The 14,959-nt window shown below is 41.8% G+C and overlaps 1 protein-coding gene across 3 annotated transcripts in view; it reads left to right on the top strand.

Moving 5' to 3' along the window:
• Positions 1-14,959, top strand: part of RTTN (rotatin) — a 324,013-nt gene that overhangs the window by 170,971 nt on the left and 138,083 nt on the right. For all 3 annotated transcript variants that reach the window (XM_075314609.1, XM_075314608.1, XM_075314610.1), the window contains exons 30-31: positions 4,415-4,543; positions 13,018-13,128. In XM_075314609.1, the coding sequence (XP_075170724.1) occupies positions 4,415-4,543; positions 13,018-13,128 (240 nt within the window). The remainder of the gene's footprint in view (positions 1-4,414; positions 4,544-13,017; positions 13,129-14,959) is intronic.

The raw sequence follows: 14,959 nt of genomic DNA, 5'->3' as shown, positions 1-14,959 counted from the left end.
TTTATAATGCTGGTTATTCTATAGTTTTGGATGTTAAATGTTTGTAGATTGTTTATACCATAATTCAGTGTTCAAGTTAGGGTGCTTTTTACGTATGCAAACCACTGGAGTGAACATCGCTGTGCTCAGGTACGCTTGGTGATCATCCAAGGGTGATCCGCTTGCAGTGGTTTGAACGGCTCTCACTGGGGGTAACAACAGCGTTATTGGATGTAGTGTGTACAAAACAGAAAACAATTGCGCTGCCTGTGTGCAGAGACCCAAACTGCCCAATTAGTGACTTCCAATGGGGTTCAGGTCATGTCCGGGTCCAGAACTTAACTTTATCGAAAGTCCGGCTGAACCTGCTGGACTCAAACTTCAACGGGTCTGCCCATCTCTACGCATGATTAGTTGTTTTGTGAGGCTGTTTAGTGGCTATCATTTACATACTGTCTAGTGTCATGTCTGTTTTATTGAAGTGGCCCATAGGTGTTCTAAAAATAAAAAAACCCCAAATAGATATTGGATGCTTAACCCCTTAAGGACGAAGACAATTTTGTCCCTAATGCCTGGGCCATGGTTTGCAACTCTGACCAGTGGCACTTTATGAGGTTATAACTCTGGAAAGCTTCAACGGATCTCTGTGATTCTGAGATTATTTTTTTCGTGACATATTGTACTTCATGATAATGGTAAATTTAGGACAATAATTTTTGCTTTAATTTGTGAAAAAAATCGGAAATTTAATGAAAATGTTGAAAATTTCCCAATTTTCAAAGTTTTAATTTTTATGCCATTAAACCAGAGAGATATGTCACACAAAATAGTTAACAAATAACATTTCCCACATGTTTACTTCACATCAGCACAATTTTTTAAACAACATTTTTGTGGGTTAGGAAGTTAGAAGGGTTCAAAGTTAATCAACAATTTCTCATTTTTTTCAATAAGATTTGCAAAACCATTTTTTTTAGGGATCACATCACATTTGAAGTCACTTTGAGAGGCCTAGGTGACAGAAAATACCCAAAAGTGACACCATTCTAAAAACTATACCTCTCAAAGTACTCAAAACCATAGAAGCTTATTAACCCTTCAAGTGCTTCACAGGAACTAAAGCGATGTAGAATGAAAAACATTTTTTTGCATTTTACCTAAAAATGTTGCTCTAGGCCCAATGTATTCAGTTTTAGAAGAAATAACACATCAAAATGGACCCCAAAATTTGTTACCCAGTTTCTCCCGAGCACGCTGATACCCCACATGTGGTCAGAAACCTCTGTTTGGACAAATGTGAGGGCTCGGAACAGAAGGAGCAATATTTGAATTTTGGAACACAAATTTGGCTGAAATAGTTTGCGGGCACCATTTTGCATTTGCAGAGTCCCTAAGATACCTAAACAGCGCAAACCTGCCACAAGTGACCCCATTTTGGAAACTAGACCCCTCAAGGATTTTATGTAGGGGTATAGTGAGCATTTTTAAACCCACTGGTACTTCACAGAATTTGATAATCGTATGTCGTCATATTGAAAATTTTCTTTTTTTTTCACAAAAATGTTGCTTTAGCAACAAATTTCTCACTCTTTCAAGAGGCAGCACCAAAAAGTGGACCCCACAGTTTAACCAATTTCTTATGCATACACGGTTACCTCACATGTGGCGAAAAACCTCTGTTTGGACAAACTGGAGGGCTTGGAATGGAAGGAGCACCATTTGAATTTTGGAAAAGTTTAAATAATTTGCGGGCACCATGTGGCAATTGCAGGGCCCCCAGGGCCCTTCAAGGATTTTATTTAGGTGTATAGTAAGCATTTGATTCCACAGGTACTTCACAAAAATGTTGCTGTAGCAGCAGATTTCTCACTTTGTCCACAATCCGGCGACACTGCGTCTCCTGGGAAAATGCGAGTGTTCACAGGAGAACGCAGCTGCCCGTGCCCACGATCCGGGTTCGGGCTGCTGCGGACTTTAACTCTATTCTCCCCACAGAGAACACTCTTGTCTCACAGCATAAATTGACATGCTGAGGCTCAGGAAGCCACACCGCAAGTCACTTTATGCTGCAGAGAAAAGAAGCACAGTGGGCAGGAGAGTTCTAAAAATCAATCTACCGCGCTTGTAGTGCACAGCGCAGCATTTTGGATGCAGTGAAAACACTCTGCGTCCGAAATGCTGCAAACCCTGGTCGTGGGCATATAGCCTAAAAAGCTCTGATGGATGAATTTCAAACACCTATAAAATGTCCTACCCCCTGCATATTCTAAGCTGGCACCCTTTAGTGACTTTCATGTGGCACTAAAGGGTATTTAGCCTTGTATTTAGCCAAAAAATAAATAATTGAAAAAAACGACGTGGGGTGCCCCCATTTTTGAAAGCCAGCTAGGGTAAAGCAGACGGCTGCAGACAACAGCTCACAGCTTCCCCATGGCTTGTAATCCAAAATGAAGGGCACCCCAGGCTGTTTTTTTTTAATGATTTATAAATAAATAGTAAAATAAAAAACAAAACGTGGGGTCCCCCCTAAATTGTATTACCAGCCAAGGTAAAGCGGAAAGTTGTGGTCTGGTATTTTCAGGGTGGGAAGGGCCATGATTATTTGGCACTTCCCAGCCTAAATATAGGCCGCAGCTGCCCCAGAAGTGGTGCATCCATTAGATGCTCCAATCCTGGCGCTTCGTCCCAGCTCACCCCTTGCCCTGGTGCGGTGGCAAACGGGCTAATATATGGGGTTGACACCAGCTGTGTAATGTCACCTGGCATCAAGCCCTGGGTTAGTGATGTCACGGTGTCTATCAGATACCCGACATAACTGTCAGTGCTAAAAAAAAAAAGTATTTGAAAACACACTCCCACACATTCCCCTTTCACCAATTTATTGAAAAGAAAAAAAAATCAGTCTGAAGTAATCCATTTTGGAGGTCACATGACTACTCTGGACCTTCCAGAATATGGGGGGGGGGGCACACTCAAGGAATGCTTCCCCATTTTCTAGAATTGCAGGAACTCCATGTGAGGAGTGTGGCTGCAGTGGCCTGAGAATACTGCACTCACACTCACCCTGTCCAACTGAGGGCAGAGTGACCTGCAGTAACTTCATTCCAGAATATGGGGGGCACACTCAGGGATTGTATCCCCTATTCCCTGGGAGTGCAGTAACTCCATGTGAGGAGTGTGGCTGCAGTACTTACTGTACTCACACTTCCACACTACCGGGGTCCTCTGTACGTCAGTGTGAGTGCAGTAAGCTCTGTGTCACTGAGTGCAGTGCCGGGTGAGAACCGCTGCCTGTGCATGCGGCCATTATTTCTTCGGACGACAAGGAGAAGGAGGAGGTCGGGGGATCGACATTGCATGAGAGATACCGTCGGGACTGGGGATGACCTGGCTGGACCTGTGGGGCGACCTGGTTGGACCTGGGGACGACTGTTCTGCCTCATCTGACATGTCAGATGAGGCTGAAATCAGAGGAGGAGGATGCGTGCAGCGGGCGTGCCCCATGTGTGGCGGCCTTTTTAGGCAAGGAGGTGGGGGAAGTGGACCGGGGGTGGGGAGCATTTTGCCACACCGGAGGACCGAGGAAGGAGATTTATCTCCCATTTGACATGTTTTATCATGCCAGATGGCAGAGAAATCATTTCTTACCGCTTCTATTTTCTGCATCGTGATCATCATTCTCAGGTGTATACCGGTGATCACGTGCCCGTGGACTGGAAGAAAACGGCCCGCATTGGAATCTCCAGAGTCTCAGCTGCCCCTGGTAGCTGAAACCCCAGAGATATTCCGACACTGGGGGGCGCTATTTACTTTTTTCTGCCTGCCGTTTATAAATTGCGGATCAGAATAAGTATCCTATTCTGCCGCCCTTTATCTCCGCAAGGCTGTCGTAATGGGGTTAAATACCGAACAGTCAATGTTTTATCCACATTGCTACCAATGTCACCCACCAGTCCACTAGCTTTCTATTCTAGCAGAGACATCGTGACCTCTGCAACCAGTCTGGACCCATTGATTGGTTGCAGTGGTACGTTTCATGTGAGCTAGAAGAAACAGTCTCTTTCCTTTTGGTTCACAACCTGGGGGAGGTCACAGGCAGAGGTGTAGAGAAACGGGTGTCGTGTGCGATCAAATTATATGTTTATTATTATTATTATTATTATTATTACTATTATAACTGTAATATATATTTTTTTCTTTTTTAAAGACTACTGTGAGCCTATCAAAAAATACCTTCAAAATAGTAGTGGACAATGTACTCTTAATATGCACTCATTTTCCAGTTGTTCTCTTCCTGTAATATAGGTTGCTAACTTCATTGCTCTAAAGTATACTCTGGGATACATAATTTTAGAAGATGTTGCGCTATTTTATCTTATGCTATGATAACTCCTAAAAATCAAGCTGCCATGAAATTGTTTTCCTCTGTTATCAGATCATCTCATCTTTTTATGTGGAATGGGGAGGAAATGCTCTTTCCTATATGGGGAAAGGAGTCACAAAGAGCACGGTCTTGTGCTTGCTTCACTTGTCCCACGAGATGACAGCTGAAGCCAAGAACACGGTAAGGGGAAGCGAATTGTTCTCTTTTGGATGTGAGGTGTGAAGTTATATACACTGACCAAAAAAAAAATAAACAGAACACTTGTTTTTGCTCCCATTTTTCATGAGCTGAGCTCAAAGTTCTAAGACATTTTGTATGTACAAAAAAGGCCTTTTCTCTCAAATATTATTCACAAATTTGTCTAAATCTACGTTTGCCAACATACTCCATCCACCTCACAGGTGTGGCATATCCAGATGTCGAATAGACAGCATAATTATTACACAGGAGTGCCAAAAGGTCGCTTTACACGCAATGACATCGCTAACGCGATGTCGCTGGGGTCACGGAATTCGTGACGCACATCCGTTCTCGTTAGTGATGTTGTTGCATGTGACACGTACGAGCGACCGCTAACGATCAAAAATACTCACCTTATCGTTGCTTGTTGACACACTGTCCAGTTCCCAAATATCGTTGCTGTTGCAGGTACGATGTTGTTCGTCATTCCTGCGGCAGCACACATCGCTATGTGTGACACCGCAGGAACAAGGAACCACATTGTACCTGCGGCTGCCCGCAATGAGGAAGGAAGGAGTTGGGCGGGATGTTCGTCCTGCTCATCTCCGCCCCCTCCGCTTTTATTGGGCGGCCGCTTAGTGACAACGCTGTGACGCCGAACGAACCACCCCCTTAGAAAGGAGGCGGTTCGCCAGACACAGCGACGTCGCTAGGCAGGTAAGTAGTGTGACGGGTCCGAGCGATGTTGTGCGCTACGGGCAGCGATTTACCCGTGACGCACAACCAACAGGGGCGGGTACGCACGCTAGCGATCTCGCTAGCGAGATTGCTGCGTGTAAAGCGGCCTTTAGGCTGGCCACTCTAAGTTCTGCTGTTTTACTATAACAGATTTTAAAAATGGGCTGATTGATTTCCTCAGTACACATAACATTGTCAGTTATAAATGACTTAATGACAAAATGTATAATTCTTGAAGGAAGGTTGAACTAGATGGACCTAGGTCTTTTTTTCAACCTATATAAATAACTATGTAACATTTCCAGCTTCCAGGAATCGTGTACAGATCCCTGCAATATGCGACATTGCATTATCATGTTGCAACATGAGGTGATTGTCATGGATGAATGGAACAACAAGGGGCCTCAAGATTTTGCCACTGTATGTTTATGCATTCACAGTGGCATCAATAAAATGCACTTGTGTTCGTTGTCCATAACAAATTCTTCCTCATACTATAACCCCACCGCCACCATAGCCCACTCAACTCACAGCGTTGACATCAGCAAACCGCTCTCCAATATGACGCCACACACACACAGTCTGCCATCTGTACAATGAAAATCGGGATACCTTCCTTAAGGGAACCCTTCTGCAATGTGCCAGACTCAAATATGTGCATTTTCCCACTCAAGTTGGTCACGACAACAAACTGCAGTCAAGTGAAGACCCTGATAAGGATGAGGATCAGCAGATGAGCTTCCCTGAGACGGTTTCTGACAGTTTGTGCAGAGAGCCTTTGATGTGAAGATGCTGGCTATTGAGGTCCTGGGCTGGTGTGGTTACACGTGGTCTGGTTAAACGCCTTTGGAGATAGCTTATGGTAGAGAAATGAATATTCACGGCAGAAGCTCTAGTCGACATTGCTGCTGTCAGCATGCCAATCACACGCCCCATCAAAACTTTTGACCTCTGTGGCATTGTTTTATGTGATAAAACTGCACATTTTAGAGTGGCCTATTATTATGGCCAGCATACGGCACACCTGTGCAATAATCATGTCTAATCAGCATTTTGATATGCCCCACCTGTGAGGATGATGGATTATCTTGATAAAGGAGACGTGCTCACTAATACAGATTTAGGGAAATTTGTGAACAATATTTGTGAGTAACAGACCTTTGTGTACATAAAGTCTTGAATCTTTGAATTCAGCTCATGAAAAATGGGAACAAAATCAAATGTTGTTTGTTTTTGGTCAGTGAATAATAAGTGGCAGAGACGTGGATATTCTTGTTTGACCCATTTACTGATCTATATGGTATGTGCTCTGAATTTTCCGATTTTCCTTTTTAGATTATTCCATCATGGGTTCTATATAAGCCATTCCTTTAAACCATGACTATTATGCTAAGTGTGCAATTAAACAAATGTGGAAAATAATATTTTTTACTGAGCAATGGAAGGATGCTTGTTGACAACAATGGCTCAGTGTATTGGTACACTGAAATATATTCATCCATTAGAGGCTCTCTTCTACCTATCTGATTATGTGCAGATGGCTGTTTGAAACTGTATCTCCTTTGAGGCACTGAAGCAAAATACCAATTAATTCCTCCTTATGGCGTACTTTTTGCTTTTTAAATGTTCTACAGCTTTTTTTTGTTCCTTATTTCTTTGGATTTGTTCTCCTTTTTTCCTGTAAATATTGACTAGGTAGTCACATGTAAAGATGTATTTTTACATAATGCATCCGTCCTGGGGCATGTAGAGTTCACTACTGCAGCAGGCGCTGAACATTAATAAGCACTATATTTTTTTATTCATGCCCTAGAAGAACGTCAGCATTGTTTATCACAAACCTGAAATTTCCATTATCTGCCATAAGACATGAAAGAAGTGAAATCTATGATCTTGCACAAATTTCCAGAAAGGAAGGTCTTTGTCGAGTGCTACAACTTCTTTGGCACTGCTTGGAGATTTCTTACTGAAAGTCTGACACCCGTTCTTAGCACATTTCTTTTACTTTTAACGGTTCTTTGCCTAATATATCAGATTTTCAGTGACCGTACTCAAGTATCAGTAAACCAGTTAAACCAGTGCTGGGGTAAGATCACAATGATGGCTTGAGATCACGTGTTACCTTTTTGATCTTCTCCCATCCATGACATATCAGACGATGTCTCGCAGGGGGTTGGACCTGATGGCCCTTCAGGTCCCTTCCAACTCTACTATTCTTTGATTCTACAGTGCCTTGCGAAAGTATTCCGCCCCCTTGATTTTTTCAACCTTCTCCCACGTTTCAGGCTTCAAACATAAAGATAAAAATTGTAATATTATGGTGAAAAATCAACAAGTGGGACACAATTGTTAAGTTGAACAAAATATATTGCTTACTTTAAACTTTTTTTAAAAGATTAAAAACTGAATATTGGGGCGTGCAATATTATTTGGCCCCTTTAAATTAATAATTTGTAGCGCCACCTTTTGCTGCGATTACAGCTGAAAGTCGCTTGGGGTATATGTCTATCAGTTTTGCACATTGAAAGACTGAAATTCTTGGCCATTCTTCCTTTGCAGATAGCTCGAACTGAGTGAGGTTGGATGGAGAAATTTTGTAAACAGCAGTTTTCAGCTCTTTCCACAGATTCTCGATTGGATTCATATCTGGACTTTGACTTGGCCATCCTAGCACCTGGATATGTTTATTTGTGAACCATTCCATTGTAGATTTTGCTTTGTTTGGGATCATTGTCTTGGTGGAAGACAAATCTCCGTCCCAGTCTCAGGTCGTTTGCAGACTCCAACAAGTTTTCTTCAAGAATGGTCCTGTATTTGGCTCCATCCATCTTCCCATCAATTTTAACCATCTTCCCTGTCCCTGCTGAAGAAAAGCAGGCCCAAACCATGATGCTGCCACTACCATGTTTGACAGTGGGGATGGTGTGTTCAGGGTGATGAGCTGTGTTGATATTACGCCAAACATATCATTTGGCATTGTGCCCAAAAAGTTCGATTTTGGTTTTATCTGACCAGAGCACCTTCTTCCATATGTTTGGTGTGTCTCCCAGGTGGCTTGTGGCAAACTTCAAACAACACTTTTTATGGATATCTTTGAGAAATGGCTTTCTTCATGCCACTCTTCCATAAAGGTCAGATTTGTGCAGTGTCCGACTGATTGTTGTCCTATGGACATACTCTTCCCACCTCAGCTGTAGATCTCTGCAGTTCATCCAGAGTTATCATGGGCCTCTTGGCTGCATCTCTGATCAGTCTTCTCCTTGTTTGAGATGACATTTTTGAGGGACGGCTGGGTCTTAGTAGATTTGCAGTGGTATGATACACGTTCCATTTCAATATGATCGCTTGCACAGCGCTTTTTGGGATGTTTAGAGTTTTAGAAATCTTTTTGTAACCAAATCCACCTTTAAACTTCTCCACAACAGTATCACGGACCTGCCTGTTGTGTTCCTTGTTCTTCATGATGCTATCTGCGCTTTAAACAGAACACTGAGACTATCACAGAGCAGGTGAATTTATACAGAGACTTGATTACACACAGGTGGATTATATTTATCATCATCAGTCAGTTAGGACAACATTGGATCATTCAGAGATCCTCAATGAACTTCTGGAGTGAGTTTGCTACACTGAAAGTAGAGGGGCCGAATAATATTGCACGACCCAATTTTCAGTTATTTATTTTTTACAAAAGTTTAAAATAACACTGGGGAACGCAATTTTTTAGGAGTTAGGTCAGACAACTGTTCTTAATTAATTTTTGGATGCTGAATCCAGAAATGATCTCAGTTTTTCTCTCACGTCAAGTTTTTGAACTATAGGATTTTTGTCTTCTCAATATATGTAAACTACTGTACCTAAAAAGTGTTGTTTTTTTTTTTAAGTAATAATGTTTTTTACAAAGGATATATATATATATATATATATATATATATACATATATATATATATATATATATATATATATATATATATATATATATATATAAATATAATATATGTGTATATATATATATATATATATATAAATATAATATATGTGTATGTAGCAAGTATTTAAGGTAAAAATGTACATTTATAGCTTTTTCTGGAGTGTTTAACTTGATGACAATCACGTTTGATGCTCCAGCAATAGTCAGCCATCATATGTACATCCCATCAACCCTAGTAACGGTCTTCCATAACCTTCAAATCTTGGTGAAATCGTTCACCTTGCTCATCGCTAACAGCACCAAGATTTTCCGGAAAGTTGGCAAGATGGCACTGCAGAAAATGTAGTTTAATACTCATGTTGCAACCAAGCGCTTTGTAGCTCTCCAATAGTTTCTGAACAATTTCTTTGTAATTACTTGGACGTGTATTTCCAAGAAAGTTCTTGACGACGTCTTTGAATGATAACCAAGCATTCTTCTCAAGATCTGACATAGTCCCGGTGAAATGTTCATCTTTCATGAGCTGTCGAATTTGTGGACCATCAAACACACCAGCCTTGATTTTTTTCCATGGACAGTCCAGGAAGTGCCAACATGATGTACTTAAAACAGTCGCCGTCAGTTGGCAATGCTTTTACAAATTGCTTCATGAGACCTAGTTTTATGTGCAGAGGTGGGAATAGTATATTCGTCCTGTCAACAAGTGGCTGATGTAGAATGTTAGGATCTCCAGGTTTAAGACCAGATCTTGGAGGCCAATTCGACTCAACCCAATGCTTTTCTCGAGCTCTGCTGTCCCACATACAGAGAAAGCAGGGATACTTTGTGTACCCACGTTGCTGACCAAGAAGGAAGCAAACCATTTTAAGGTCAACACAGATGATCCAATTGTGTGTGTCATATTTCAATAACTCAATAACTCTCTTTACATTTCCATGTTCTTCACGAAGAGAGACAGAATGCCCAATAGGGACTGCACCAAATAAATTGCCATTGTGTAGAAGGACACACTTAAGACTCCGCTTTGAGCTATCAATAAACAGTCGCCATTCATTTGGATTGTACATTGAAAGCCCTAATTCTTGTAGTAAACCAGGAATATTATGGCAAAACACAAAACCGCTGTCACACCGAAAGTACTGCAAACATGTACTTTCTCCACTACGAAAGTATGATACCTTCGCTACTTGTTCAAGTAACTGTTTCTCATTCAGCCTTGATGCTAGTAATTCCGAAGCTTTTTTTGATAAGCCCAATTCACGTGCTAAATCATTTAACTCGTGCTGATCAAATCCCTTACGAACTGAATCCTTGTGAATTTCAAATTCTACATCATTGCTGTCACTGTGTTCGTCAACATCACTCAGAACGTCTAGAGATGGTAGCTGTTTGAAAACTGGCACTGGAATTTCAGCTGAATGAGGCATTGGTCTGATAGCTGATGGTAGATTTGGATATTCTATTTTACTTTTATTTTTCCTGTTAAATCCTGATGTTTTCACTAAGGGTACTTTCACACATCCGGATTTTTGCTCTGCGGCACAATACGGCGTTCTGCAGAAAAACCGCAACCGGCTTTTGTAACGCCGGTTGCGTTTTTTTTTGCATAGACTTACATTAGTGCGGTATTGTGCCGCAGGGGCTTGCGTTCGGTCCGGTTTTTGCCGCATGCGGCAGATTTAGCCGATGCCGCGGCCGGATCGAACGTTCCCTGCAACGTTTTTGCTCCGGCAAAAAACACCGCATCGCGCCGCATCCGGCCGCTGCGGCGCATTTTTCAATGCATACCTACGGAGGCCGGATGCGGCGCGATGCGGAAAAAAACGCATCCGCTCGCCGCATGCGTTTTTTTTTCCACTGCGCATGCTCAGTAGCATGCCGCAACCGGAAAAAAACGGACGGGCCGCATGTAAAAACTTATGCAAAGGATGCGGTGTTTTCGCCGCATCCGTTGCATAGTTTTCACAGCCGGATTGAGCCGCAGTGCTCAAACCGGATGTGTGAAAGTAGCCTAAACAGAAGTAACAGTCTGTGGAATGACTTTTTTGCTCTCTCCACACCATGGGGATACCAAATGCCAACTTTTCACGTGTTCCTTTGGTCCACATCCGTAAACTCTCGACACACTGCTTGCACACTATGTGAGGGGCCCATGGCTTATCTTGATCACTGAGTTTTACTTTAAAATATGCAAAATATGCTTGTTTGACAAATGCACTGATGTTTGGCCTTTGAACTGGAATGGTGGAAACACCACAAATATAGCAGAAGGAGTCAGGGTTGTTTAGGCATTTACGACGAGAGGAAGAAGGAGCAGACATGATCTGAAACAAAGGAAATATGTACATAAGTAAATAAAACACTGAGATGGAAAGTTACAAGCTTTGAAAACTAACAAAGAACAAAATCATAAAAGATATATAAATTACAACTAAGCACCCAATGTAAAGAGAAAAGCTATCACAAATCCTATTTATTCCTACTATGATACATTTTTTGTGTAAAGATATTGATAATTATGACGTATTGGGAGCTGCACACACCTCTCACCACACTGTCTCAGTTGTGACTACTCTTACAAGTTGCCACGTAGCTCTATATGAGTCGAATTGTACTCAGATAACAAGTCTTATTACAGAAATCAGTGCAATTGTGCTTCTATGGCAGGTAAGTTGAGGAAGAAAAACTTGACATGATAGAAAAAAACTGACTACATTTTTGGAATCAGCATGCCAATTTTACTATAACTCAGCTCAAAAACCTAACTCAACAGAATTTTTTTTCAAATTTTTCCCCAGTGTAATCAATAAATTTCATTCAACTTCACAATTGTGCCCCACTTGTTGTTGATTCTTCACCATAACATCAAACATAAAGATACAAATTTTAAAGCCTGAAATGTGGGAAAAAGTTGAAAAATTCATGGGGGACGAATACTTTCGCAAGGCACTGTATGATTATTTTTTAAATGCAATTCTCTAATATAGTTGTAAAAGATGTTGTTTAAAGGGATTGTCTTGAACTACTGTGATGTCCTGTCCTTTAGATAGGCCATTACTATTAGATTAGTGAGGACCCTAGTCCCTCCATCTCCTGCAGATCAGTGTCCTGAAGCCACTGTAGCACTTCTGTGAAGGCTGTTTGCCTTTAATTGTTTACCGCGCCCACCTCCTTACATATCACTATGTCTGATATTAAATCTTGGTGCTATTCACTAATTGCTATGATCCTAAAAATGTCTTTGACCCTGATACTTGAAGACTGCTGCTTTACGTGTCCATTTTGATGGATGCATGATGGAGTAAGAGGTGCCAAATCTTAAAGTTGTGCGCCTCATAAAGAATTTGGTGTACCTTTTAGCTGAAGTACACCACTATAAGAAATGTACTTCAGTCAGTGACTAGAGTGTATTCTGTCGTAATCGACTCCCTATTTGTAGCATAAGGACATATTGAAATTAATAGCCATGTCCCCTTTCCACTAAGTTATGGCAATCTTTATGAGAACTCATGTTTAGTCAAGTCTTTTTATTTAATCACTGTCCTCAGTTCAGATTCAATTTCCCACTGACCAGAAACTCTAAATAATCTAAGACCTGCTCATAGGAGCACACTGTCAACCCTATTGAAATACTGTGGTGGTCAGATTTAGGGTTCCTAAGGCCACAAATGACCAGTGATAACCTTCATAGGGAATATTGTAACAGACCCGCACTGCCACTTTGTTACATATATCTATGTACAGCTTCTATATCTATACTAGTATACATGTGCCAGACTATAACTACTGTTATCTGTCTTACAGGACTGGGTGCATCTTTGGTCTTTACCCTATGATCATGGTAGTGATGAGCAAGTCATACCAAGGCTGGGGTTAGAGTGGTTGATACCTTTGTGGGTAGATAGAGATCCAGAGGTTAGTAGAAATTGTTTGTTTTCATTATTGTTTATGTATTTGTTTCATGTCGATTAACCCTTTAGTGACGGAGCTAATTTTCACCTTAATGACCAGACCAAATTTTGCAATTCTGACCAGTGTCACTTCATGAGGTTATAACTCTGGAACGCTTCAACGGATCCCGGTGATTCTGAGATTGTTTTTTTCGTCACATATTGGACTTCATGTTAGTACCAAATTTAGGACAATATTTTTTGTGTTTATTTATGAAAAAAATTGAATATTGGCAAAAATTTTGAAAATTTAGCAATTTTCAACTTTTAAATTTTTATACCGTTAAACCAGAGATTTCTGTGACACAAAATAGTTAATAAATAACATTTCCCACATGTCTACTTTACATCAGCACAATTTTGGAAACTTTTTTTGTTAGGAAGTTAGAGGGGTTCAAAGTTTATCAGCAATTTCTCATTTTTACATCAAAATTTACAAAACCAGTTTTTTAGGGACCACATCACATTTGAAGTGACTTCAATAGGCCTAGATGACAGAAAATACCCAAAAGTGACACCATTCTAAAAACTGCACCCCCCAAAGTACTCAAAACCACATTCAAGAAGTTTATTAACCCTTCAGGTGCTTCACATGAACAAAAGCAATGTGGAATGAAAAAAAGCAAAAGAAGGGAATTTTGTTACTTACCGTAAATTCCTTTTCTTCTAGCTCCTATTGGGAGACCCAGACGATTGGGTGTATAGCTACTGCCTCCGGAGGCCACACAAAGCATTACACTAAAAAGTGTAAGGCCCCTCCCCTTCTGGCTATACACCCCCAGTGGGATCACTGGCTCACCAGTTTTAGTGCAAAAGCAAGAAGGAGGAAAGCCAATAACTGGTTTAAACAAATTCACTCCGAAGTAACATCGGAGAACTGAAAACCATTCAACATGAACAACATGTGTACCCGAAAACAACCAAAAATCCCGAAGGACAACAGGGCGGGTGCTGGGTCTCCCAATAGGAGCTAGAAGAAAAGGAATTTACGGTAAGTAACAAAATTCCCTTCTTCTTCGGCGCTCCATTGGGAGACCCAGACGATTGGGACGTCCAAAAGCTGTCCCTGGGTGGGTAAAGAAATACCTCATGTTAGAGCTGCAAAGACAGCCCTCCCCTACGGGGAGGCAACTGCCGCCTGCAGGACTCTTCTACCTAGGCTGGCGTCCGCCGAAGCATAGGTATGCACCTGATAATGTTTGGTGAAAGTGTGCAGACTCGACCAGGTAGCTGCCTGGCACACCTGTTGAGCCGTAGCCTGGTGTCGTAATGCCCAGGACGCACCCACGGCTCTGGTAGAATGGGCCTTCAGCCCTGATGGAACCGGAAGCCCAGCAGAACGGTAGGCTTCAAGAATTGGTTCTTTGATCCATCGAGCCAGGGTGGCTTTGGAAGCCTGCGACCCTTTGCGCTTACCAGCGACAAGGACAAAGAGTGCATCCGAACGGCGCAGGGGCGCCGTGCGGGAAATGTAGATTCTGAGTGCTCTCACCAGATCTAACAAATGTAAATCCTTCTCATACCGATGAACTGCATGAGGACAAAAAGAAGGCAAAGAGATATCCTGATTAAGATGAAAAGAGGATACCACCTTCGGGAGAAACTCCTGAATGGGTCGCAGCACTACCTTGTCCTGGTGGAAGACCAGGAAGGGAGCCTTGGATGACAGCGCTGCTAGCTCAGACACTCTCCGAAGAGATGTGATCGCTACCAGAAAAGCCACTTTCTGTGATAGTCTAGAAAGTGAAACCTCCCTCAGAGGCTCGAAGGGCGGCTTCTGGAGGGCAACTAGTACC

Source organism: Anomaloglossus baeobatrachus, chromosome 6 (genome assembly GCF_048569485.1).
Source record: "Anomaloglossus baeobatrachus isolate aAnoBae1 chromosome 6, aAnoBae1.hap1, whole genome shotgun sequence".
NCBI lineage: Eukaryota > Metazoa > Chordata > Amphibia > Anura > Aromobatidae > Anomaloglossus > Anomaloglossus baeobatrachus.
The sequence above is the reverse complement of the archived record's forward strand: the minus strand, read 5'-3'. Positions and strand labels throughout refer to the sequence as shown.